General features: G+C 42.7%; 1 protein-coding gene across 2 annotated transcripts in view; it reads right to left on the bottom strand.

The window, feature by feature from the left end:
* Positions 1 to 23,121, bottom strand: part of tmem131 (transmembrane protein 131) — a 251,222-nt gene that overhangs the window by 107,085 nt on the left and 121,016 nt on the right. For both annotated transcript variants that reach the window (XM_085999536.1, XM_085999535.1), the window contains one exon: positions 7,200 to 7,268. In XM_085999536.1, the coding sequence (XP_085855662.1) occupies positions 7,200 to 7,268 (69 nt within the window). The remainder of the gene's footprint in view (positions 1 to 7,199; positions 7,269 to 23,121) is intronic.

The following is a 23,121-nucleotide window of genomic DNA, read 5'->3' on the forward strand; positions in this document are numbered from 1 at the left end:
AATACGAGCATGTGCCTCTAGAAATGCATTAGCATTTGCTGACAGTTGCACTGGGCGAGCGCCAGCACTTCTGCAGCCACCGGCAATATGAGGGTAAATGCAGTGAAATATACAGCGCTACAGAAATGTAGGTTACTGCATGCAGCGCCCAATTAATACAGGATGCTCTCAAAGATATCCCCTCAACTGAAATCTCATCTTAAAATGAATTGGGGCAAGAGCGGAGAGCAGGCAAGTGTAAGGAATGTTGTGGGGATTTTCAGCATCAAGTGTAACTACCGGATGACACTCGCATGCTATTAAATTGCCCTTAGTGTGAAACAAACACCAATGGTGTCTAAAGTAACAGTGTAGCTGACCACACTGCAGTTAGCATTTCAGCCAATTCGGAGTGCAATCCAACCTCCAAAACTGCAGCGTAACCATGGGATAAAACCATTCAACATTTCAATCGTTTGTACTTTAATCCTTGCTCTCCCTCTATGGAAAAGAAATAAAGAAAAGCAGCATAACAGAACATATTTAAAGCAGAAAAATTATTTAGAAATGAAATAATAGAGTTAAACATTTAAGGCCCCAAATGAACAGAGAAATAGTACGATTATGCTGTGGAGTTAGAAAGCATAAAGAGGTACCCATATATGTAGGAACATTAAAAATAATTGCTTCTTTCAAGTTTATTCTGAACTCTTGGAATATGGCTACGCTAAGTGAACTAGAATAGAATTTCTAAAACCAGCTTTATTTCTGCTTTCTTATTCTTTAAATGTTGTAACTTCCAATTCAAGAGGAAATCAGTGGTTTATCTCAACACTATTCAAAGCAGAACTAACACTTTTGAGACCCATTGCTAAAATTACATACATTTCTACGTATACATTTCACAATGCAAATTTGTTCATAAATGCACCCTCAAAATACTGACAGCAAATTCATCTGGTTTTCAGATTTTTCCCCATAAAAAGGATTTTTCCAAGATGATTTACTTTGCAGAGAAGGAGTGCATGGGGGAGAAAAAATGTTGACTACAGATCACGATGATGTTAAGGGATACAGGACACCCCTTACCTGAGGAAGGATGTTCTTGCCATGGAGGGAGTGCAGCGAAGATTCACCAGGCTGATACCTGGGATGGCAGGAATGATGTATGAGGAGAGATTGGGTCGATTGGGCTTATATTCGCTGGAGTTTAGAAGAATGAGGGGATCTCATTGAAACTTATAAAATTCTAACAGGACTAGACAGACTAGATGCAGGAAGGATGTTCCCGATGGCCGGGAAGTCCAGAACCAGGGGTCACAGTCTAAGGATAAGGGGTAAGCCATTTAGGACAGAGATGAGGAGGAATTTCTTCACCCAGAGGAGTGGTGAACCTGTGGAATTCTCTACCACAGAAGGCAGTTGAGGCCAATTCATTAAATATATTCAAGGAGGAGTTAGATATATTTCTTAAGGCTAAAAGGGATATGGGGAGAAAGCAGGGACAGGGTACTGAATTTGGATGATCAGCCATGATCACATTGAATGGCGGAGCAGACTCGAGGGGCCAAATGGCCTACTCCTGCTCCTATCTTCTATGTTTCTATGTTTCTAGTGCGCTGAAATGCCTCCAGCCCACCTCTACAAAAAAGATACAATTAGTGAAATCTAATAACTACTTCAACACTGCAATAACTTTAAATTAAAAAAAGACATCTTTAGGGACATTTAGTTTTACCTCGCCCAAGGAAGAGCAAAATTAAAATCGCCACATCCAATATCTTTTTCTGTCCGTGGTCTCATCTGAACCTAAATATGAAGATGTTGAGGCGGGGGAAAGAAAAATACCTGTTCAACTTCACAATGCAGGTCTCCTAACAGAAACAGACAGCCGACGTGGAGGTGCAGATCATAGAAAGTGTGGCAGTACGGTGATGAAGAGAATGGAGAAAATGGGTAGAAATGGGAAAACTTATAATCAAGGTCGCTGGAAGCAGATTTAAGTACGAGTTGAGAATTGAAAAACTTAGAAAAAAGATGGAATGAGCAATTTCATATACTCAAAACACAGCGTAATTACAGAATCGATTGTTTTATTAAAAGAAATCTTTGGTTGCCAGGTAACATTAAAATGGGCATTTTAAAAATATTTGTTCTCAGAATGGGGACAATGCTGGCAAGGCCTCGTTTATTACCCATTCCTTGTTGCCCCAAGATGGTGGGCCTCCTCTGAGTCAATGAAAAATAAAGGGTCACAGCAATTTTAAGCTTAGAGTATTGCACATTTTGCAGCAATGGCCCTGGCCAATAATCACACTACCATCTTGAAGGTTCATTGCCTAAATAATATAAAGCTACAGGCTACAACTGGTAGTCAAGTCTTTAAAAAAAAAAAATTAAACTTTCATCGGTCACTTTTGTGTTTAGATAGTCATGTGGCAAAAGAGCTTTTTCATTTAGCTGATAAATAATTGGGGGGGGAATGGGGTAAATTTAATCACTATTTATGACAGCTGATGAATTCCAAACAGCATAATTTTTTGACTATAAATGAAGAAAATAGAGCTTTGTGTTGCCAAAATGATGCACGGCCATTATATTCAAGGTGCTGCTTGCAACTACAGCACAGTACATTTGAGGATTTATTCATTATGTAACTTTGGTACATAACTTTGGCGAGAGGAACACACTTATTTACCGGCAGAGAGCTTGAAGAACCCTATATTTATGTATTCCCCAGCTATACACGCTCAAGGCATAATTCCTTCCAAATATTTTCAGCAGCCATTTCCCAGCCCCCTTGTAAAAGCGTAATCTGTGACTCAATATGATCAATGCATCTGCTAGTATTCGTTAAAAGGAGGGATGCAATTAACCTTTTCCCTCAATACGTTTTTCCAACCATCCATTCATTAGAAGTGTCATAATAAAATATAGAATACAGAAACCAGATGCATAAATCCAGTTACAATGAACCACTGGAGGAATCATACCTGGACCACAGATGTAGTGGGTATATTTGGGTGAATAGTCTTTTCCCACTCCACTCTTAGAGCTGAATTTTCCGGGGTGGTAGCGGGCAAGATCATAAGAACATAAAAAACAGGAGCAGGAGTCGGCCATTTGGCCCTTCGAGCCTGCTCTGCCGTTCAATAAGATCATGGCTGATCTTCTACCTCATCTCCACTTTCCTGCACTATCCCCATATCACTTGATTCCCTTAATATTCAAAAATCTATCGACCTCTGTCTTGAATATCAGTGGGTCAGCTGGGAAAGTTGTTATTTTTGACAGCGGGTCAGGAACGGCGGGGACCGGCAGCGGCGGGACCCAATTGAGATGATTATCAGATAACTTACAGGCACTTAAGAGCCTTTCTTCACTTACTTTTTAAATTTGCCTGCATGGCCACGGGATTCACAGAGCTCAGGAACCATGTCTGTCAACATGAGGCGTGAGTTCCGTGGCCATTGCTCCAGCTGATGAGTTGACAGCATGGAAAACAAACCAAAATAAAAACATGTTGATTACATCAGCTAGCAGATCGATGGAGATTCTGTTCTACTTGAAAAGCTACTGGTAAATATTAATTCAGAAATTCCTGAAGGGATGAGAGTGCTGAAGGCTCCCATCCTATCCTGGATGATGAGGGAAAATACATTTTTCACTGGCCATTCTCGGCTGTTGCCTGCCAACTCAACAGTAATTGCAGTAAATTGATCTGCGCTGTAAAAAATGACATACCATTTAAATAAATGTTTGTATTGTTTCTGGTCAGGTTTTTCTCACAGTATACTGTGATTGTCCAGTTACACATTAAATCAAGTCATCAACCGTAACAATTTCATTCTCATCACTCAATCCACTGGTTCAATTTGCTTTCAGTCCCTGAATATAATTCATGTAATTTTTCAATCCGAGACCTGGAGAGGGGGGGGGGGGGGGGGGGGGGGGGTGGTGAATTTCTGCAGAGGTCTCTCACTTGTCCATTGTTAACTTCAATGGAAGAGCTGCAGAAATCCCAGAAACACATAAGCACCGCACCATTTACACTGTTTGTCAGGGTTCCCGCAGCTCTTCCACTGAACTTGCATAAGATTGTAAATCCACACCTTTACAATTACATTTAAAATCTGCTTAATTTTATATATTACCTATACACACCTTTTATTTGTACCAGTTACTGATACAAAAGTCTATAATTTGTGACTAAAGCACCAATAACTTCCCAATTAATGTACTTTTTAAATTAAGTTCTTAATCTTATTTGTAGATGGCATCATATTACTTAATGATAATATTATTTAAATATTTGTCACTCGTATAGAACTTTTATTATATTATTGTAGAGTAAAGGCTTGTTAGATTAAAAGTCAAATGTAATGTAGCCAGGGTCCCTTTAAGGATCACAGTTGAAAACACGTCATGAACGACATCACCAGACCCGCTCCATCTAATTGGGCGGGGGAACGTGCTGGGCGGGCTTAATAGGCCCCATTAAGGTAAGTTCATTTTCAGCAGCGGGACGGAGCCAGCTGCAGGGTCGGGAGCTGCCTCGACACCGCCCGCACCGGCCCCACCAGGTAGGCAAAGTTCCAGCCTTAGCGTTCGACAAAGTTGTGAGATTTTCCCTGTACAGATACCAATTGTTTCAGGGACCTAGAAAGGGTTTACAGAGGATAAGTGCGCAGCTCCAAATGATATCTACTTCTGACAGAAGAGTGTAGAAGGAGCCACACAGGCCACAAGATCCTAAATTTGATGTAGCTCCGTGACGAGTTAGCTGACTTCAGCTGGAGGATTGCAGGAAAACTAGAAATGGGCAGTGTTACAATTTGAGCTCACTCCATACTCTTTCATATCCAATGCGAAAGGCAGCTTCCATAGGCAAGCCCTTGGTCTCTATGAACCAAAATGTTACCTTATGCACAAACTAAACTGAGATAGCAGGCCACAGGGAAACAGTGAATGTTTTTCTTTTACCATAAAAAGTATGCATTGGAAATGGTACGAGATCTTACTGTATGTTCCGATTCTCTCCGACTGACAAACACTCGACAGACCACATAACTCCGGTTAAAAATTACGGAACAAGTTTGATTAACAGAAACAGCAATAAAGAACAGCAGATTGCTAATTTACGAAACTTCACTTAACTTGCAGTACTGTATCTCTTTCAAAACACAGACTTGCATTTATATAGCGCCGTTCTCAACCGTCGCACATCCTAAAGCGCTTTACAATCAATCAATGAAGTGCTTTGTGGTGTCGTCACTGTTGCAATGTAGGAAATGAAGCAACTAATTTGCGCACAGCAAGATCCCACAAACAGCAATTACATAATGGCTGGATAATTGTTTTTTTTTTTTTTTTAAAGTGATGTTGGTTGAGGGATAACTATTAGTCAGGACACCAGGGAGAACTCCCCTGCTCCTCTTCAAATAGTGTCATGGGTTCTTTTACAGCCACCGTGCACAAATTGGCTGCCACGTTTCCTACAACAGTGACGCCTCTTCAAAAATACTTCATTGTTTTGGGACATAACGTGGTTGTTAAAGACGCTATAAAAATGCAAATCTATTTTTTTCCTTTCATGCGAAAGGCGACACCACCCCCCGACAGTGCAGCACTTCCTCAGTACTGCACTGAAGTGTCAGTCTAGATTATGTGCTCTAGTTTCTGGAGTGGGATAGGAACCCACAATCTTAAAATAATAAACAATGGGCTCTAGCAACAACTTTAACACATACCTTTGATGAAACACTACTCACTGTCCACTTTAATTGGCCCAGAAATTCGGGTCTCCACGGGTGAGTACGCACGGGGTACTCACCCGTAGGCCCAATGGAAGTGCCGGTTTTGTGCATGCACTGCGCATGCGCGGGAAACCGGCACTTCCGTTCCCCTGAAAGAAGGGGTTAAGAGGTGGAACGCTGTGCGCGGGAGAGGCAGCGCTTGCGCATCGAACTTACGTTTTTTTTCTCCAGGTTTCTCTGGGAAGTTAAATCCCCAGAAGTTAGACATGTAAAAAGCAATCGCAAGGCCTACTTTTTACAAGGTAAGTGGTGATTTAATTAAAATTAAAACATTTTTTCCACAGGTTTATTATTTTTAAACTTACCTTTCTTTAAAGTAAGTTTATTTTTAGCCCCGTTAGAAAATGCAATTAATTTTCAAAAATTTAAATTGTTTGTTTAAAAGTTATTTCATGTAATTTATAGTTTATTTTAAAAATGCGATTTAAAAAAAAGAGGTTTTGGGGTTTATAGTATTTATAGGTTTGACAGCTCTTCCTGTCAAACTTATGAATGAAGCATTCCCTGCTACCATTGGCTCTCCATGGCCCACGTGATTCCAGGGGACACTTCGAACTAACTGCGCCCCTGGGATACGCAAGCACTGCGCGCCAGCAGTTGGAGGAGGCCCAGGATCACAATTCCACGGGGGCCCACAGCTCAACGGCCGGCGTGCAAGGTAAGTGCAGGTCGGAGGCTTGCACCTGCGGGAAGCCTCCGACCCGAATTTCTGGGCCATTTTTGTGACCCAGTGTTTTGGTAGACTGAGAATTATTGCTGTGTACTGAAGAGGGAGCAATGAGTTTAGGGTCACGTTTGGTGACAAATGCTGCTCCTCAGTTTACCCCACTTGATGGGATGTGATTCCAATCAAGAAAATGCAATTTTTGAGCACACAAACGTAGTATGGTTTGCCTGATCAATGTGTTTTATCACTTTAACAAGCTCCAGCTTTCTCAGGTTACATATTCCCATCACGTGTGTATGCCACAATCCAGTTAATAAACTGTAAAAACAAAAAGTGTGCGCGCATTATTTCACATCAGTAGCGTTCTGTGAAAGAAGCCATTCATAATTATCTTTTTAGCTTCAAACCCTGTCCTCAAAGTTACTGTGAAAAAAAAGTTAAAGTTTATCCTATCTAATTTCCTTGATACACTGCATAGTTATGAACACTATTACGGACAGCCCCATAGTACATAACAAAATGACACACCTTTGTTCAAAAGCCCTCAGTCAAAACAAACTGAAATCTGGACACACGACTTAAAAATCAAACGTTACGTAACTCTGAATATCGGCATCACTAGTTCAAAATGCAACAATTAGCCTTTCGATCAAATGGATTTTTAGCAGACATCCTTCGTTGTTCATGCCAGAACTTTGCAAACCAAAAATCATAAAAAATACAAAATGTTGACTTACTGTTCGTGGAAATCCAACATCGGTGGTTCAAACCGGATAGGTCTACAGTTACCCCGATGGAGGGAGGCACTGAAAGAGAGACAAAACTTCTGTAACAGCAGCAACACGGCAGCGTACATGTCTGTTCTTGTTGTGAAAATACTGCATGCATTTCCTTTTCTTAGCTTTATAATATGAAAAAGGCACCCAGGTCACACATCAGTTATTGTTGCACAGGCCTGGAAGAACACGTTCAACCGGTCTGGCTCGTCATATTGCTTGTACTCCCAAGCGCTTTTCTGCCACTTCACCACCAACCAATTAAAATAATGGTGCCAACGGACACTCCCTTTCGCAATGATATAATTAAAACTTCTGTTGTTATGCTGTGGAAGTAAATTTACGGAATCACCAGCTTAGAAACACAATGATCAAAACCAAGTCAAAAACATTTAGTAACAGAATCAAAAATTTCGTAGAATTAACAATTCTCCTGCAGAAAAGGGCAGCACGGTGGCATAGTGGTTAGCACTGTTGCCTCACAGCGCCAGGGACCCGGGTTCAAATCCGGCCTCGGGTGACTGTCTGTGTGGAGTTTGCACATTCTGCCAGTGTTTGCGTGGGTTTCCTCCGGGTGCTCCGGTTTCCTCCCACAGTCCAAAGATGTGCGGGTTAGGCTGATTGGCCATGTAAAAAATTGGCCCTTAGTGTTAGGGGGGGGATTAGATACGTGGGGTTACGGGGATAGGGCTTGGGTGGGATGGCTGTCGGTGTAGGGACCGGGTGCTAGGGTTTGGATGATCAGCCATGATCTCGTTGAATGGCGGAGCAGGCTCGAAGGGCCGAATAGCCTACTCCTGTTCCTATCTTCTATGTTTCTATGTAAAACACTGGCATTTGTACTCCATGTCCACAGGCACTTCGCAGACGGGAGGAAAAATTTAAATAGCTAAAAATGATGGCGTGCCATGATGGGAGTGATAGAGGTGCCCAAAAACGATGTCAAACATGGGGTTATTCACTTTGGTGGGAATAGAATAGAATATTTTTTAAATGGTGAGAAACTATTAAACGCTGGTGTTCAGAGGGATTTGGGTGTCCTTGCACACAAAACACAGAAGGTTAACATGCAGGTACAGCAAGCAATTAGGAAGGCAAATGGCATGTTGGCCTTTATTCCAAGGGGGCTGGAGTACAAGAGTGAGGAAGTCTTGCTACAATTGTACAGGGCTTTGGGGAGACCACACTTGGAGTACTGTGCACAGTTTTTGGTGTGATTGAGTAGAATGGTCCGATACTCTCTGGAGTTTACAAGAATGAGAGGTGATCTCATTGAAACATAAGATTATGGGAGGGCTCGACAGGGTAAATGCTGAGAGGTTGTTTCCCCTGGCTGGAGAGTCTAGAACTAGGGGGGCATAGTCTCAGGATAAGGGGTCGGCCATTTAGGGCTGAGGTGAGGAGGAATTTTTTCAGAGGGTGGTGAATCTTTAGAATTCTCTACCCCAGAGGGCTGTGGATGCTTTGTCGTTGAGTATATTCAAGGCGGAGATAGATTTTTGGACTCGAAGGGAATCAAGGAATTATGGGGATCGGGCAGGAAAGTGGAGTTGAGGACGAGGATCAGCCATGATCTTATTGAATGGCGGATCAGGCTCGAAGTGTGGTATGGCCGACTCCTGCTCCTATTTCTTATGTTATGTTCAAAAAGATGTGAATTGAGAAGTTCTTTATAAAGGAGAGAGAAATAAAGAGGCAGAGATCTATAGGGAGACTCTTGGGCCGCAGCAGTACAGACGCTGCTTCTAAAAGGTGGGGGCGATGGGAGGGGAGGATGCATAAAAAGCCAGAGTCAGAGGACTGAAGTGTGCAGGGGGAAATTGTAGAGATAGGGTGGGGTGAGGCCAAGGGGGGGAATCGGAGGACAAGAATCTTAAATTCATTGTGTCGAGAGTCAGGGAGCCACCACTGGTCAGCGGGGATGGGAGTGATAGGGATGCGGGACAGGATACAATTGACTTTTGAACAAGTTTATGAAGGGTGGAGGATCAGAGGCTAGCAGGGAGGACATTGAAGAAGCTGGAATTTTCATGGAGGAGATCCTCCAACAGACTATACAATCAAAAACATCTCATTCTGAAAACACAAAAACTTGGCATCTGGATTTGAGAGAATAAATGCTGGGATTTCACCCAGGTAAGGAGTTGCTGTGAGCGGAAGGGGGCGGCAGGTAAGTGATGTTTCTCCCCCCACCCCCCCCTGATCATTGAAGCACCAACAATCCACTACTGGAGTGTTTTCTCCCACCCACCAATTAAAAAAAATAGCTACTTGCTTTAAGACAATAAGTTACAAGATTTAGAAAAGTTTTGCACAATGGAATTGGCACTGATGGGACATCTGGCTTGAAACTACAGGAGCCAGAACTGATACTATGAAGTACAGGAAACTTTCTGGTATCCGGCACGGACGGGACCGATGTGTTGCCGGTCCATCAACAATTCCGGACGACCGAACGCTATAGTAAAAGATATGGAGCTCAGAGCTCCGTATAAAGCAACAAACCCTGTTGCTTCAAAACAATCGGCACAAGTTGCAAGCGTCTCTGTAGCTTAGCAACAGCTTCAGCTACACCCTTGCACAGCAACAAATGGAGTAAAAAAAACAAAAAGTAAAAAAAGTTACCTGAACCGACTCCTGAATTTTGCCGGTGGATAGAGCATTCCGGTTATTTAGGGGCCGGTTAATCAAAAGTTTCCTGTAGCGAGCAGACAGTTCAGACAGAGAAGGCGCCTTACCCCAGAATATCAACTTTGGAATTTAGGTTGAGAGGAGATCAGTGAGTAAACATTTGCTCTTTAATGGAGTTCATAAGATTAGAAATAGAGGGGTAGTAGACCCTCTGGAAGTGTGTGTAAATTAAGATTTGCATCATCTTGGATCCACAGGGTATCCAGGGGACTTGTGCATGCATCAGGTGCCAGAGAGTGCAAAATTGCTGAGCTTGAAGTCCTAGTCTCCACAGTGCACAACATCTGGCAGGATTGAGAGTTCCATGAACACATGCTCCAGATGGTAGTCGCTCCACAAAGTCAGGCAAATAGTCAAAGTTCCTGGCACTGTCTAATAGCTACATGGTTTTGGGTAACCACCAGGATGACAGTAACAGTTGCTTTGAGGCAGGTAACCTTGATCAACACTGTGGCATCCTGGCAAAAAAAGCTACCAAAAGTGGTGATGGGGAAAGTTGCAAAGGAGAAGGCAAGAGATGGTAGGGAATTCCATCATTAGCAGCATCGAGAGTATGTTTTGCAGCTATAATGGAGAGTTCCACATGGATGAAGGACTTCATGTTGCAGCTAAGCAAACGTCTGACAAAGGAGGAATTCAGCTAGTGACCAAGATTCATGCAGGAACCAATGACAGACAAGAACAGGTTGGTGTTCCTGCAGTCAGATTTTCAGGAGCTAAGTGCTAGTTTGAACAAGAGACCTTTAAGATAGTAGTCCATGAAGAGGTATATTTAATGAAGCCATGGGCTGGGACAGTGAGTAATGACATGTTTCACGGTTAAAACGATTTCTTTTGCTACTTTGGACAAAGAGGAGAAACAACCCTCAGCCAGGTACCTATTATTGGTGTATTCCCCCATCCTGTATCAATAGTTCCTTTCCCAAGGAGGTAGTTCAAATGACAGGGAAGAGCTTAAGTTGAGTGAGCCTGCAGAAAAGGCTCCCTGACCAACTGCAGTGAAGGAAGTTATATTTATAATCTGTTTGTGAAGAAAGTACAGACTTGATCTGTCACACACATACATATAATCTCCAATATTACTGGACATAAATTAAACAAACTTTATAACATCACAAAACACATCACATCCGATGGATTACATTTTGTTTTGGAGAGTAGATACTATAGTTATATAGGCAAACTCAGCAACCAAATTTGTACACAGTAAAAGGTGCCACAAACAAGAAAGGGAGATTAAATAGCAGTTAATCTACTTCTGGTGGCATTGGCCGAGAGGGGCCAGGTAATAAGAACATCCTGCTGTTCTTCAAATAGTGCCATCGTATCCTTTACATCTCTCAACCATCGCAACCAGCCAATGGGGCCTCAGTTTAACATCTCAGCCAAAAGACAGTACTTCAGCTTTTCACCATCTATATTAATGACTTGGATGATGAAAGAGAGAGTTGTATATCCAAGTTTGCAGATGATACCAAGTTAGGAGGCATAGTAAGTTGTGCAGATGGGAGCAAGAAGTTACAAAAGGGAACTAGACAAACTAATTGAGTGGGGAAAACTATGGCAGATAGAGTTCAATGCGTGGAAGTGTGAGGTTATCCACTTTGGATCAGAAGTGATGCTTTCGTTAGAGTGCCTTGGCCACACCCCATCTGGAGTCCTATTTTTAGTTTTGGGCACTGAACCTCAGGAAGAGTATATTGACCTTGGAAGGAATACAGTGCAGAATCACCAGAATGATACCAGGGCTTAAAGGGTTAAATTACATGGGACAGGTTGCATAAACTTGGCTTGCATTCCACTGAATATAGACGGTTGATGGGGTGACCTAATCGAGGAGTTTAAAATGAAAGGGAAGATGCAGAGATACTATTTCCTCAGGTGGGATAATCCAGAACAAAGGAGGTCGACCATTTAGGAGTGAAATCAGGAAGCATTTCTTCACGCAAAGGGTAGTGAAAATCTGGAACACTCTCCCCCGAAAGGCTGTGGATGCTGATCCTTTGGACAAGGTAATAAATGCCCAATACTTGTGGAGCCACCAACGCTGCCTCCGCAAGATCCTGCAAATCCATTGGCAGGATGGTCGCACCAACGTCAGTGTTCTTGCTCAGGCCAACATTACCAGCATGGAAGCTTTGACCACGCTCAATCAGCTCCGATGGACGGGTCACATTGTCCGCATGCCCGATACGAGACTCCCAAAACAAGCGCTCTACTCGGAGCTCCAGCACGGCAAGAGAGCCCCAGATGGGCAGAGGAAACGCTTCAAGGACACCCTCAAAGCCTTCTTGAAAAAGTGTAACATCCCCACTGACACCTGGGAATCCCTGGCCCAAGACCGCAAGAAGTGGAGGAGAAGCATCCGGGAAGGCGCCGAACACCTCGAGTCTCTTCGCCGGGAGCAAGCGGAAGCCAAGCGCAGGCAGCGCACGGAGCGCACGTCAACCCAAGCACCCCACCCACCCCTTCAACCACCGTCTGCCCCACCTGTGACAGAGACTGTAGGTCCCGCATTGGACTCATCAGTCACCTGCGAACTCATTTTTAATGTGGAAGCAAGTCATCCTCGGTTCCGAGGGACTGCCTAAGAAGAACTTGTGGAGCTGTGACTCGGCAAGGAGAAACGCAAGAAAAATAGGAAAAGATACGAATCAGTTTGAAGATGCATAATGCTGGGGCCTCTGGTGCACTGCATCACCCCTAATCCTCCTCACGTAGAGCTCACCTGCACTGCTTTTCATGTCTGAAGTGTTCCCCATGTTAATTACCTTCTCTAGAGGAACATTCCTTCATAAATAGGGTCGACAGCACACAATAAAACAATTCTACAAGCCAACTGCGTGCGGCAAAAACCATTTAATAATTGCAATTAAAGACAAGGATATAATTGATTATTTCAACACGAAGTGAAGATTTGCTTAAATTACATTTAACAAGACTTTGTCACTATTGACAGGAAATAACCATTGCTGGGGTCAAAGTCAAAAGTTTTTTTTTAATCAATTATTTTGTATGACTTGTAAAACTATCAATTGGGAAGGTTTTAAAAAATAAAAAAAATAAAAACAGGAATTTGTCTACAATATGTTAAGGCTCCTGAAGTTCTTCACTTGTGCTTGTCATCAATTACCATTAAATTATATATTTAATTCAAAGCAAGTAGTTACCCACCCTACAATTCCTTTCCAAGTCACTGTACCCAGCTTCAACTCAATAGAAATTACTGCTTGGAGATAGCATTATCTGAAACTTGATTATGACTGTTGTGTAATAGATTCTCTTCCAGCCTTCGACAGAGCCAAAGTCTATGGTAAATCTGTCTTAATTACCCAACCAAAATAATAATTCATACGAGCAAACACATGGATCCCATACACAACTAATTTCTAGCAAAGCATTACCAGACACAAATAGTAAGATATTAGGAAATTTTATTCCCATTTTGAATGAGCAACAGCTGTGAAAGAGACCATAAAAACAGGATTACAGAAACAGAAAGCAGCACAAAAGTGCATTTATTAGGTGTTTCACTTCTTTTCATTTATGGGATGTGGGCGTCGCTGGCAAGGCCAGCATTTATTGCCCATCCCTAATTGCCCTCGAGAAGGTGGTGGTGAGCCGTTGCCTTGAACTGCTGCAGTCGGTGTGGTGAAGGTACTCCAACAGTGCTGTTAGGGAGGGGGTTCCAGGATTTTGACCCAGTGTTTAGCTCCACACGGCATAATTGTAGCGAATGTAAAATGTAGAGACACAGCATCATCGAGGGCCATTGTAAAATCACAAATAGTTGCATCAGACAATTACTTCGGATGGGGGGGGGGGGGGGGGGCAGGGGAGACAGATCTCTTCAAATACAACCAAGTAAAAATAAGCATAAAAAGATTAAATAATTTGTCAGTAATCATCAATTGCCCAGATTGGATTTGTCCTGCTTTTTGTGGACAGGACATACCTGGGCAGTTTTCCACATTGTCGGGTAGATGCCAGTGTTGTAGCTGTACTGGATCAGCTTGGCTAGGGGTGCGGCTAGTTCTGGAGCACAAGTCTTCAGCACGACAGCCGGGATGTTATTGGGGCCCATAGCCTTTGCTGTACCCAGTGTGCTCAGCCGTTTCTTGATATCACGTGGAGTGAAGCGAATTGGCTGAAGACTGGCTTCTGTGATGGTGGGGACCTCAGGAGGAGGCCGATATGGATCATCCACTCGGCACTTCTGGCTGAAGATGGTTGCAAACACTTCAGTCTCGTCTTTACACTCACGTGCTGGGCTCCACCATCATTGAGGATGAGAATATTCATGGAGCCTCCTCTTCCCCTTAATTGTTTAATGGTCCACCACCATTCACGACTGGATGTGGCAAGACTGCAGAGCTTTGATCTGATCTGTTGATTGTGGAATCGCTTAGCCCTGTCTATAGCATGCTGCTTCCGCTTTTTAGCATGCATGTAGTCCTGTGTTGCAGCTTCCCCAGGCTGGCACCTCATTTTTAGGTACGCCTGGTGCTACCCCTGGCATGCTCTTCTGCACTCCTTATTGAACCAGGGTTGGTCCCCTGTCTTGATGGTAATGGTAGAGTGAGGGATATGCCGGGCCATGAGGCTACAGATTGTGGTGGAATACAATTCTGCTGCTGCTGATGGCCCACAGAACGTCATGGATGCCCAGTTTTGAGCTGCTAGATCTGTTCTGAATCTATCCCATTTAACACGGTGGTAGTGCCACACAACACGATGGAGGGTGTCCTCAGTATGAAGACGGGACTTAGTTTCCAAAATGACTGTGCAGTGGTCACAGCTGCCAATGCTGTCATGGACAGATGCCTCTGCCACAGGTAGATTGGTGAGGACGAGGTCAAGTAGGTTTTTCCCTCATGTTGGTTCACTCACCACCTGTTTTTCCTACGCTCAAGGTGAATGACTGTTGATGCTGAGCAATGGAACGCATCATGGTCACCATATGTCAGTATCAAGCACTGCTAGGCCAGGTGCAGCATTTGTTTCAGATGCAAAGTAAAGCTCTTTCTACTCTAACAATGTGTTTTAAACCTGACCTCAAGAGTACCTAGTCCCCAACTAAATGTTTCCAACTTTCACACCCGCCATCCTCATGGCTTCTGAACACTGCCAATTCTGAATGTTTTGTTATGGATCCTTGTCTAATAAGTACTAAGCTGAGACTTTCCAAATCATTTCAAAACAGCATTCTTAGTTTTAAAAAAGGTTTCACACAATCGGCTGATTAATACCAGCTTCCAGATTTGAAAGGATACAGGAAACTTTTTTTAAATCCGGCACCGACAGGACCGATGTGGTGCCGGTTCATCAAAAATTCCGGATAACCGAAAGCTATAGTAAAAGATACGGAGAGATGAGAGCTCCGCATAAAGCAACAAACACTGTTGCTTAGCAACAGGTTCAGAATAGTTCCAAGCGTCTCTGTAGCTTAGCAACAGCCACACCCTTGCACAGCAACAGATGGAGGAAGGCAAGTACAATATGAAGTAAAACTTACCTGAACCTACTCCTGAATTTTGCCGGTTAACCGAGATTTCCGGTTATTTAGGTGCCGGTAAATCGAAAGTTTCCTGTAGTTTGTTAAAACCCACTGAGTCATCAAGTCCCTGAAGTGCTTTTATGAAATTGCTAAACAGTTTAGATGTGACCATCTCAACCAAAGTACAGGACATCCATTAATAGCAGTTCAAATTAGTTCACAAATATTTTAATGCACAATAAAAAAAAAACTTCCCAGTCACCACTCAGGAGAATGTGGATAAATTGATCAAAAGTGTCTTATTTGCAGTATGGTTTGAGTAAGTGAAAGTATTCCAGTTCAGTGATGATCAAGACCGTCACTAACTTACAAAATCAGTAACAAGTTCCGGGGGTGATAGTGAGCTTATTAAGGGCACTAGTTTGACCCCCAATTTTGTCCACCGTACTACAGTGGAAGCATCTGGAGATGGTACAGAAACGACGAACTAAACTGACCAGGGATAAGACATCTTAGCAATGGGGAAAGACACCAAATTATTTTACAAAAACCACATGAAACATGGGCTCAAGCTCAGATGAACGGGCTCAAGCACAGATGAACAGACAAATAAGGTATTAACTACTAGATACAGGAAACTGTGTGTTATCCGGAGGCTAACTGTCCGGAATGCTCGAGCCACTGGCAAAAATCAGGAGCCGTTTCCGTCAGTTTTTTTTCTTCTCGTTGCTTTTTTTTCCTCAACAGTCAAGCTCTGCAAGGTCTGCTGAAGCTGTTGCTAAGCTACAGAGATGCTTGGACTGTTTAGCTGTTGCTAAGTAACCGGGTTTGTTGACAGATACGGAGCTCAAAAGCTTCCGTATCTTTCAACATTAACGCTGGTGTGTCTGGCAGTTTTGAGGGAACGGCAACAGCTCGGTCCCGTCGGTGCCGGATAGCACAAAGTTTCCTGTAGTGAGTGTATGGAACAGAATGCCCAGGGAGACTGCAGAGACAGATGGTGTCAGCAAATTCAAGGGAGAGCTGCACCGGTTTCTTTAGAAGGAAAGCAGGAGAGTGTATTTTATTTTTTATTTTTTTAAACATTGGGACTGGCCAGTTGGACTGATAGTCTTCACTTAGCCCTGTAAATTTCTATAGCCATATACAATAGCAAGTGCATGAACCCAGTTTTTAAAAATATATTAAAGCAATAAACAGTGCTATACAGTGGTAACTGTAGCAATGTAAAAATGTGGCAACAGCAATAATTCTATAGAATTGCAGTTGATAAAAGCACAGTGTTAATACAGAGCAAGTGCTTAAAGTTCATTAACACATTGCTGGGGGGGGGGGGGGGGAGAAAGAGAAGGTACAGTAATTATTGTACCTTAAAATTAGATTTTCTCAAGGCAAATCATGCATGCTACTTTTAAAAAGAACACGTACAATACTGGTGATCCCCAAATTGGTGGTTTATGTTCAATGATTTCAGTTTCCTATAAGCAGCCACTGGAACACACTTTGTATCGTATGATGACATACATGGCCACAAATACCGTAAAATTAAGACAATCATGTATGCATTGCCAGAAGGATCATCTCGCCTAAACCGTGCACATAAAGCTGAAAATTACAATTCTTCAAAACACAATTAATACGTACATTCGAACAAACGTAATATCCATCAGAGACTGGTGCATTGTGGAAAGTTAAACATTCACACAGTGGCTGACATAACACACTCGCTCTACTGCCTTCGATACTTGTAATCTACTCGAACAGCACCACTGCTTATTTTCAGTACTCTGCCCCTGCCCTGGAAGTGCATCTTCTTTGTAACTTTGGCTCTCTGAACAGTTTACAGTCATAGACGCTATAAACTGGAGAAGTCTTCAAATCACAGAGCTCTACAGAGATCAGTTTATTTAACATTTTCTCCCCTTTACAATTCAGCATTCAAATCTATACAGATAGGAGAGTGCGATAATCTGAACTTTGTATTGCCGCTGCCACTCCAGTTGGTGAAAATTAATTAAGGAATGCAATGCTCCACCACATTTCCCTCCCTCAAGATAAATGACCTTACTCCCCATAGTGTGTTCTATTAAGTGCTTTTGTCAAGCTTTACAGTTCACCCAAGGCAAGAATTTGAGTGACCAGCATGATGAAACGGAAGAACACAAGAAAGCATTTGCAACCCATTTCTGCCACTGGAGGGTATAGCTTGTTAACACAATCACACTTTAAAAGGCCTTTGCATGGTAGTCCAGCTACCAGCAAATATACAGTTCTCCGTGCCAGCGACCTTCCCTGTAAACAAGCCAAGGCTCAGGTAGGCAACAGCAAAATAGACCTTAAAAAAATAACAAACTGGCTCTCTGTTAAAGGTTGATCCTGCATTTAAATGTGAAGGAGCTGGTCCTCCATGTTTGAACAGTCGGGAGTGACCCAACAAGTTTCTAAAGCAGGAGCAGTGCTCCATCAGAGGCAACCTTTTTAAGAGACCACACATTGTTTCAGCAAGCCCATCTCATGGTGCCCTCAAACAACTCAGAGGCAGAGCGTTTGGGAGCAGCTTCAGAAACAGGACTGATTCCTATCGGACTATATTGCAATTAATGGCTCTGTCGAAGCTTTGAGCCAATACAAAAATGAAATCAGCGAGGACGGCGATAATTTTGAAGATGAGGACGTTGCTCCCGTCCTTCAACTAGAGCAGCTCGTCTCAAGATGCGCTCTGACCTTCAATATTATATGCAATGTTAATCTAGCGACTTGACTCAAAAACGTTGGCTAATCTGGCAAAAAATAGAAGCAACCGTTTGTGATTCAATTACGAAGATAAAACAGTCCAAGATAATCTGATTTTGCTAATAAAATGTTCCTCGTTACAGTAAAATATTGTATTTTTTTTCCATTCTGGAAGTGTTTAATGTTATAACTTTGTCCAGTCCGACAATATTTTAGATAGACTGACTATAACTGCGTATTGTACTTAAGTTGGTACAAATTTCCATTTCCAACTCTAGCATTCTACCCACGAACCTCCCCAGATGTCAGCGGGAGGTCCAGAAATAATCAAAGCTACATTGTTGATCTGCAAGGAGCCGGTTGAGAGCTCAGAATCAAAATGATGACAAGGGCCATTAGCAAAGGTCATTTACCTTAGCAGAAAAATACCCTAAGTAAGGTTCTAGCGCCTCCAGAGACATGTACACTGTTTACATTAGAGTTGCCTCTGAGGTTATCTATGTAATCAAAGACAACTTTGCAAATGGAGTATAAATTAGAAAGACTCCTGGTTACTATATAGAAATCAAAAAGTGATGCTTCCAATGACTGAGATCAGCAGGCTTTCTTGCATGGAAGAGGAAATCCCCAATAGGACCCACATCGACAAAGAATATGAAATATTTTCAAAAATTAAAAGCTAGGATTTTAAACATAGCTATTAAATCACTAATTAAAATACCACACTGCCGTCCAACAAATATGCAAATTGTTCATTTGCATAGTTAAATCTCCTCCCCAGTCACCCGATGCTACAAACCTCAACATCACCCCAGTAAGTTTCACTAATCATAGAATCATACAATGAATGACCCAGCACAAGAGGTGGCCATTCAGCCCATCGTGCCTGTGCCGACTCTTTGGTAAAGTTATCCAATTAGTCCCATTCCTCTGCTCCTGCTCGTTCCCCATAGCCCTGTAAATGTTTCTCCTTCAAGTATTTATTCAATTCCCTTTTGTGGGTTACTATTTAATCTGCTTTCACCGCCCTTTTTCGCAGTGTATTCCAGATCATAATAAATTTCACTGAGTAAAAGAAGTTTCCTCATGTCACCTCTGGTTCTTTTGCCAATCACCTTAAACCTGTGTCCTCTGGGTACTGACCCTTCTGCCACAGCAAACAGTTACTCAATGCAATGCACATAGCCAATCTACCAAGCATTTCTTTTAAATTACGTTGTTTCATAGAAACAACAAGATGTTAAGTTGATTATTTCCATTAACTAATATGGCGTATTTAGATTAGCTGCGAAATCTATGGTCGGCAGGGGGTTTGACAACTGTGACATTTCTCATGTAATGGTAACAGAAAATAGAATCTGGCTGGGGAGATGGTGTAGGAGGGAGGGATTTAAATTCCTGAGGCGTTGGGACCGATTCTGGGGAAGGTGGGACCTGTACAAGCTGGACGGATTACACCTCGGCAGGGGGGGGGGGGTTTGCTAGTGCTGTTGGGAAGGATTTACACTAGTTTGTCAGGGGGCTAGGAAACTAACTGTGGGCCCAGAACAGAGAGAAACAAAGTTGGAAGGGCAAGTTAGAAAAGTAGTCAGCAAAACTAATAGGGAGCAGAAACAAAGGCCAACAGTAAAGGGGGTCAAAGTGCAGAAAAATATTAAACAGGCAAAGTCGAAGGCACTTTATCTAAATGCACGTAGCATTTGCAACAAGGTGGATGAATTAATGGCACAAATAGAAGTAAATGGGCATGATGTAATTGCCATTACAGAGACATGGTTGCAGGGTAAACAAAGCTGGGAACTGAATGTTCCAGGGTACTCAACATTTAGGAAGGACAGACAAAAAGGAAAAGGAGGTGGCGTAGCGCTGTTAATAAGGGATGAGATCGGTACGGCAGAGATAAAAGATCTTGGCTCGGCAGATCGTGATGTAGAACTGGAATCAGTTTGGGTGGAGCTAAGAAACAGCAAAGGGCGGAAAACATTGGTGGGAGTTGTGTAAAGGCCACCAAACAGTAGTGGTAATGTAGGGCACAGTATCAATCAAGAGATTAGAAGTGCATGTAACAAGGGCAATACGGTAATCATGGGGGGCTTTAACTTATATATTGATTGGGCAAATCAAATTACCACTAATGGTGTGGAGGACGAACTCTTGGAATGCAGGCGAAATGGTTTCCTGCATCAGTATGTGGAGGAACCAACCAGGAACAGGCTATTCTGGATCTGGTGCTGTGCAATGAGGAAGGGCTAATCAATAATCTTGTGGTAAAGGGGCCTTTAGGGACAAGTGACCATAATATGATTGAATTTTATATTAAGTTTGAGAGTGATGCAGTCCAATCTGAAACTAAGGTCTTCAATCTAAACAATGTACAGGAAACTTTGCATTATCCGGAGGCTAACTGTCCAGGATGCTCGAGCCACCGGCAAAAATCAGGAGCCGTTTTCGTCAAGTTTTTTTTTCTTCTCGTTGCTTTTTTCCTCAACAGTCAAGCCCTGCAAGGTCTGCTGAAGCTGTTGCTAAGCTACAGAGACGCTTGGACTGTTTTGAAGCCAACAGGGTTTGTTGACAGATACGGAGCTCAAAAGCTTCTGTATCCTTCAACATTAGCGCTGGAGTGTCCGGCAGTTTTGAGAGAACGGCAACAGCTCGGTGCCGTCGGTGCCGGATAGCACAAAGTTTCCTGTACAAGGGTATGAGGGACAAGTTGGCCATGGTAGATTGGGAGACTACACTACAATGGCCAACATTCAAGGAAATAATGCATAATTTTCAACAAACATATATTCCTCTAGGGCATAAAAACCCAAAAGGAAAAGTGATCCAACCACAGCTAACAAAAGAAATTAAAACTAGTATTAAGTCAAGGAGGAAGCTTATAAAGTTGCCAGAAAAAGCAGCCAGCCTGAGGAGTGGAATTTTTTTTAGAAATTAGCAAAGGGGGACCAAGAAATTGATAAAGAAAGGAAAAATGGAATATGAGCACAAACTAGCGAAAAATATAAAAACGGATTGTAAAATAGGTATGTGAAAAGGAAAAGACTGGCGAAGGTAAATGTCAGTCCTTTACAGTCAGACGGGAGAATTTATAATGGGGAATGAGGAAATGACAGAAATTAAATAAATACTTTGTTTGTCTTCATGGAGGAAGACAAAAAAAACTCCCACAAATACGAGAAAACCAAGGGTGTGGCAAGAATGAAGAACTTAAAGAAATTATTAGCAAAAAAAAGTACTAGCACATTTAATAGGACTAAAAGTTGATAAATCCTAAGGACAAGATGACCTACATCCTAGGGTTTTGAAAGAGGTGGCCATTGGGATAGTGGACGCATTGGTTGTCATCTTCCAAAATTCTATACATTCTGGAACAGTTCCTGCAGATTGGAGGATAGCAAATGTAACCCCGCTATTTAAGAAAGGAGGGAGAGAGAAAACGGGGAACTACAGACCTGTTAGCCTCACATCAGTAGTTGGGAAAATGCTGGAATCTATTATAAAGGATGCAATAACTGGGTACTTAGAAACTAATAGTAAGATTGGGCAGAGTCAACATGGATTTATGAAAGGGAAATACTGTTTCACAAACCTATTGGAGTCCTTTGAGGATGTAACTAGTGGAGTAGACAAAGGGGAACCGCTAGATGTGGTGTATTTGGATTTGAAGGGTGGTAGAGGGAAAACGGGGAAGTATAGACCGGTAAGCCTGACATCGGAAGTGGGGAAAATGCTAAAGGCCATTATAAAAGATGTAATAGTAGAACACTTGGAAAACAGTGACAGGATTAGACAAAGTCAACATGGATTTACAAAAGGTAAATCGTGCTGGACTAATCTACTGGAATTTTTTGAGGATGTAACTGGTAGAATAGATAAGGGAGAACCAGTGGATGTGGTGTATTTGGACTTTCAGAAGGCTTTCGAGAAGGTCCCGCGTAAGAGATTAGCGTGCAAAGTTAAAGCAAGAGATTGGGGGTAAGGTACCGTCTTGGATAGAGAACTGGTTGGCAGACAGGAAGCAAAGAGTTGGAATAAACGTGTCTTTTTCCGAGTGGCAGGCAGTGACTAGTGGGGTACCGCAGGGATCGGTGCTAGGACCCCAGCTATTCACAATATATATTAATGATCTAGACGCGGGAACTAGATGTAATATCTCCAAGTTTGCAGACGACACAAAGCTGGGTGGGCGTGTGTGCTGTGAGGAGGATGCAAAAAAACTCCAGTATGATTAGGGCAGGTTGGGTGACTGGGCAGATGCAGTATAATGTGGATAAATGCGAGGCTATCCACTTCGGTGGCAAAAACAGGAAGACAGATTATCTGAACGGCAATAGATTGGGAAAAGGGGAAGTGCAACGAGACCTGGGTGTACTTGTGCACCAGTCGCTGAAGGCAAGCATGCAGGTGCAGCAGGCGTTTAAGGCGGCAAATGGTATGTTGGCCTTCATAGCGAGAGGATGCAAGTACAGGAACAAGGATGTCTTGCTGCAGTTATACAGGGCCTTGGTGAGACCATACCTTGAGTAGTGTGCGCAGTTTTGGTCGCCTTATCGGAGGAAGGATGTCCTTGCCATGGAGAGAGTGCAGCAAAGATTCACCAGACTGATACCTGGGATTGCAGGAATGACGTACGAGAGATTGGGTCGATTAGGCTTATATTCGCTAGAGTTTAGAAGAATGAAAGGGGTTCTCATTGAAACTTATAAAATTCTAACTGGACGAGACAGACTAGATGCAGGAAGGATGTTCCCGATGGCGGGGAGTCCAGAACCAGGGGTCACAGTCTAAGGATAAGAGGTAAGCCATTTAGGACTGAGATGAGGAGGAATTTCTTCACCCAGAGAGTGGTGAACCTGTGGAATTCTCTACCACAAAAGGCAGTTGAGGCCAATTCATTAAATATATTCAAGAAGGAGTTGGATATATTTCTTGAGGCTAAAGGGATATGGGGAGAAAGCA

This window comes from Somniosus microcephalus, chromosome 10 (assembly GCF_052327205.1).
Source record: "Somniosus microcephalus isolate GS21.2 chromosome 10, FLI_Smic_1.0, whole genome shotgun sequence".
Taxonomy (NCBI): Eukaryota; Metazoa; Chordata; class Chondrichthyes; order Squaliformes; family Somniosidae; genus Somniosus; species Somniosus microcephalus.